The sequence below is a fragment of the Gekko japonicus genome, unplaced genomic scaffold (genome assembly GCF_001447785.1).
Source record: "Gekko japonicus isolate JY-2015 unplaced genomic scaffold, Gekko_japonicus_V1.1 scaffold1363, whole genome shotgun sequence".
Classification (NCBI taxonomy): domain Eukaryota; kingdom Metazoa; phylum Chordata; class Lepidosauria; order Squamata; family Gekkonidae; genus Gekko; species Gekko japonicus.
Window position 1 is genome coordinate 502,946 of NW_015163643.1, and position 4,771 is coordinate 507,716.

General features: G+C 40.4%; 1 protein-coding gene across 1 annotated transcript in view; it reads left to right on the plus strand.

The window, feature by feature from the left end:
- The window catches only part of LOC107107332 (keratin, type I cytoskeletal 10-like), a 27,697-nt gene extending 23,120 nt beyond the window's left edge, over positions 1-4,577 (plus strand). The window contains exons 7-8 of the mRNA XM_015407614.1: positions 3,520-3,609; positions 4,460-4,577. Of these exons, the coding sequence (XP_015263100.1) occupies positions 3,520-3,609; positions 4,460-4,577 (208 nt within the window). The remainder of the gene's footprint in view (positions 1-3,519; positions 3,610-4,459) is intronic.
- Positions 4,578-4,771: the final 194 nt, after the last annotated feature.

Here is a 4,771-nt window from a genome sequence, read left to right on the forward strand (position 1 = left end):
TGACACTGTCTAACCATCTCATCCTTTGCCGTCCCCGTCTTCTTTGACCTTCAATCTTTCCCAGCATCAGGGTCTTCTCCAGTGAGTGCTCCCTTCTCATTTGGTGGCCAAAGTATTTGAGCTTCAGTTTCATTATCTGGCCTTCCAGGGAACAGTCAGGGTTGATTTCTTTGAGGATTGACTGATTTGTTCTTCTTGCAGTCCAAGGGACTCTCAAGAGTCTTCTCCAGCACCATAGTTCAAAAGAATCTATTCTTCGGCGCTCGGCCTTCCTTATAGTCCAGCTCTCGCAGCCATACATGACTACTGGGAATACCATTGCTTTGACCATGCGGACTTTTGTTGGCAGGGTGATGTCTCTACTTTTTATCATGCTGTTTAGGTTCGCCATCGCTTTCCTCCCAAGGAGCAGGCGTCTTTTAATTTCATGGCTGCAGTCACAGTCTGCGGTGATCTGGGATCCCAGGAACGTGAAGTCTGTCACTACTTCCACAGCTTCCCCTTCTATTTGCCAAGGAGTGATGGGGCCGGATGCCATGATCTTAGTTTTTTTGATGTTGAGCTTCAAGCCCACTTTTGCGCTCTCCTCTTTTACTCTGAGCAAGAGGCTCTTTAGATCCTCTTCACTTTCAGCCATTAGAGTGGTATCATCTGCATATCTGAGGTTGTTGATCTTTTCCCCAGCAATCTTAATTCCCGCTTGTGATTCATCCAGGCCAGCATTTCGCATGATGTACTCTGCATATATATTAAATAAGCAAGGTGACAGTATACATCCTTGTCGTACTCCTTTTCCTATGCTGAACCAATCAGTTGTTCCGTATCCGGTTCTAACTGTCGCTTCTTGGCCCTTATACAGGTTTCTCAAGAGACATGTGAGGTGGTCTGGTACTCCCATCTCTTTAAGGACCTGCCATAGTTTGTTGTGATCCACACAGTCAAAGGCTTTAGCATAGTCAATGAAGCAGAAGTAGATATTTTTCTGGTACTCTCTTGCTTTCTCCATAATCCAGCGAATGTTGGCAATATGATCTCTCGTTCCTCTACCTCTTCGAAACCCAGCTTGTACTTCTGGTAGTTCTCTATCCACGTACTGTTGAAGCCTAGCTTGTAGGATCTTGAGCATGACCTTGCTAGCGTGTGATATGAGTGCAATTGTGCGATAGTTTGAACATTCCTTGGCATTGCCCTTCTTTGGGATTGGAATGTATACTGATCTTTTCCAATCCTGTGGCCACTGTTGCGTTTTCCAAATTTGCTGGCAAATGGAGTGCAGAACTTTAACAGCATCCTCTTCTAAGACTTTGAATAGCTCAGCTGGGATACCATCACCTCCACTAGCTTTGTTGTTAGTAATGCTTTCTAAGGCCCATTTAACTTCACATTCCAGGATGTCTGGCTCGAGGTCAGTGATTATACCGTCGTGGTTGTCAAGGACATCGAGGTCTTTCTTGTATAGTTCTTCTGTGTATTCTTGCCATCTTTTCCTAATCTCTTCTGCTTCTGTTAGGTCCCTACCGTTTTTGTCCTTTATCATGGCCAGCTTTGCATGGAACGCTCCCTTGATTTCTCCAATTTTCTTGAAGAGATCTCTAGTCCTTCCCATTCTATTGTTTTCTTCTATTACTTTGCACTGTTCATTCAGGAAGGCCTCCTTATCTCTCCTTGCTGTTCTCTGGAAATCTGCGTTCAGTTGGGTAAATCTTTCCTTTTCGCCTTTGCCTTTCGCTTTCCTTCTTTCCTCTGCTATTTGTAAAGCCTCATCAGAAAGCCATTTTGCTTTCTTGCATTTCTTTTTCTTTGGTATGGTGGTGATTGCTGCCTCCTGTACGATGTCACGAACCTCTGTCCATAGTTCTTCAGGCACTCTATCTATCAAATCCAGACCCTTGAATCTATTCTTCACCTCTACTGTATATTCATCAGGGATGCGATCTAGGTCAAACCTGAATGGCCTCGTGGTTTTCCCGATTTTCTTCAGTTTAAGTCTGAATTTTGCAATGAGTAGCTCATGATCTGAGCCACAGTCAGCTCCAGGTCTTGTTTTTACTGACTGGATAGAGCTTCTCCATCTTTGACTGCAAATTATATAGTCAATCTGATTTCGGTGTTGCCCATCTGGTGATGTCCATGTGTAGAGTCGTCTCTTAGGTTGTTGGAAAAGGGTGTTCGCTATGACCAGTGTGTTCTCTTGACAAAACTCTGTTAACCTTTGCCCTGCTTCATTTTGCTTTCCAAGGCCAAACTTGTCTGTTATTCCGGTTACCTTTTGACTTCCTACTTTAGCATTCCAGTCCCCTATGATGATGAGGACATCATTTTTTGGTGTTAGTTCTATGAATTGTATGTTGGATGTACCCCTGGCCAGCATAAATGAGCAACCAACTGGAGTATAGTGGCACTGTCACTGAGCTGTCCAATGCAACCTCAAGAGTGATTTTTTCTCTCTAAACACCTAAATTTCTCTTCATGCAACAGTTCAGCTCATAACAGTTCTGCCACAACTTCAAGGGCACATAAACCCATAGGCTGCAGTCACACACGCTAAATAATCCACTTTCATTCCACTTTCAATCCGCTGTCCAACTGGACATTGGCAGTTCACACAGTAAAAATCCAGCTGGAAAGTGCACTGAAAGTGGATTGAAAGTGGATTATTTAGTGTGTGTGACCACAGCCTATGTCTATGGTTCCTTGTCTAAGCAGACATGGTCACCTCACAGTTATTTATAGTTGAGTTTTAAACTAACAGTAAACCATATTTATTCTCCATTGACGAGCATACAGTTGAAGAGAAACCATAATCAGGATGATGCTCCAGTGAGAGGAAGTATGGAAGTTACCAGCAGGACCCAGAATGTGGATGTCATTAGAAATGTTTAATGTTGAGAAATAGACTGACATATTTCAAGCCATGAAAAACACACCTCTTATTCTGTATCGCTATTTTACTCTTTTACACAATTATAGCATAGTTCCTTGATTAATCCCAGTGGAAAAGCCTTTACAAACTGCCATCTTGTACAGCTTCACATGAAAAACAGTAAAACATACAGTGATAATATTTGCGTGTATGAGGTCCCAACTCTGATACACAGCATCTACCATTTAAGTGATCTCAAATATCATGGCCAGGAGAGATGGCCTCCAAAGATACTGGAAGCCTATGCTAAAACTATATGGACAGTTGGATCACTGGTGTTTCTCACTTTAAATTCTCTCTATATTCCCCCTATCTGAAAATGCAATCATCTTTTCTAAACCAATAATTAAAATTTTCTACCTCAACACTTATTTTCCATTTATCACAGCATCACACTGGAAATTGGTTTACTGTGTATCCAACACAGAGTGTGTGCAACGTGACCATGATTCAGGTTTTCTCTAGATGTAAGCATTTTTGATCAAAGCATATAGTAAAAATGCTGGAAATATAATTACAGAAGAATAACTAGAACAACCCCCCTTACTTATCAACAGTGAATCTGTATATGATGGTAGCAAAGATCGAGGATCAAGAAATCTAGGCTCTGGAACAAGCTCAGGATTAAGAACCTCAACACCTGGTGTTGAAGTCACTGCTGGATCTGACACAGAATCAGGTTCTAGAGGAACTGTATCTACACATTCTGACACAAAGCCCAGAGCCAAAGGTAAATATCATTCCTGAATTTGTTTTTAATTTATGTTATTACTGGGCTAAGCCTATAGTAATAGATTTTGGCACTTGGGTAACTATTTTTTCTGCTACTCTGTTGATTATCTTTGACTTTTTCTGTGGATAGTCCCATGAATAAGATTTTAGGTTTCTGATACACAAAGCCTTGTTCTGCTTCCCCAAACAACTTATTTGTTTATTTATTTCTTTATTTACTACATTAATACTCCACTTTTCTCTCCAATGGGGACACAAAGGGGCTTGCAACATTCTCCCCAATAGCTGTCCTCATAACCCTGAGAGATACCTTTGGGTGAAAGTCCAATGCTCTAAGTACAACATCATACTGTCTCACTGATACTATATGATCTACATTAAAAATATTTCTGATTCATCTGGCTATCTGCAGATATGATTGGTTTAATGTTATGCATAGTTGTCACAATCCACAAATAGGATGGATAATTAAACATTTTTGTGAGAAAGATCCTATCTTCTTACTTCTTCATGCACTTCCTGTTGCACATTAAAGCATGAAACATGGCTGCCAATTCTTCCTATGCAGACCGATCTACAGCCTTTTGTTGGTTTGGATGAGAATTCATTGTTAGAAAGTATATAAATTCCAAGGTAACATTTCCATTTGACTGCTCTAAGGAGATTAAGCAGAAAATTGTAAGTACAAATGTCATGCCAGATAATGCTCAGATGACCATGTTATAGGAAGAATCTTATTTTTATGGCCTGAAAGTAAATATATTGTTCCTATATTAGAAGCTTTTCTAACATTTATCTTTTTTTTTCATCTTTAGATCCAAAGAAAACGAGAGTAGTTAAAACAATCATCGAGGAATTAGATGAGCATGGCCGAGTAACATCTTCCAAGATCCAGTCCATTGAAGAAAACCCAGCTACATAAACATCCATATCAGGAGCATCAATGTTACCCCAATGATTTTTCAGGATGATGTTTCAGGGGAAGCACATATTTTAATTTCAGCATCAAAATACCAAGAGGCCAATGGAATTAACTACTTTAATAAGAAATCTCATATATATTCTTATCTCTTTCCTTAGTATTCTCTCACACACAGTGAAAGTGGGTTCCTGCTG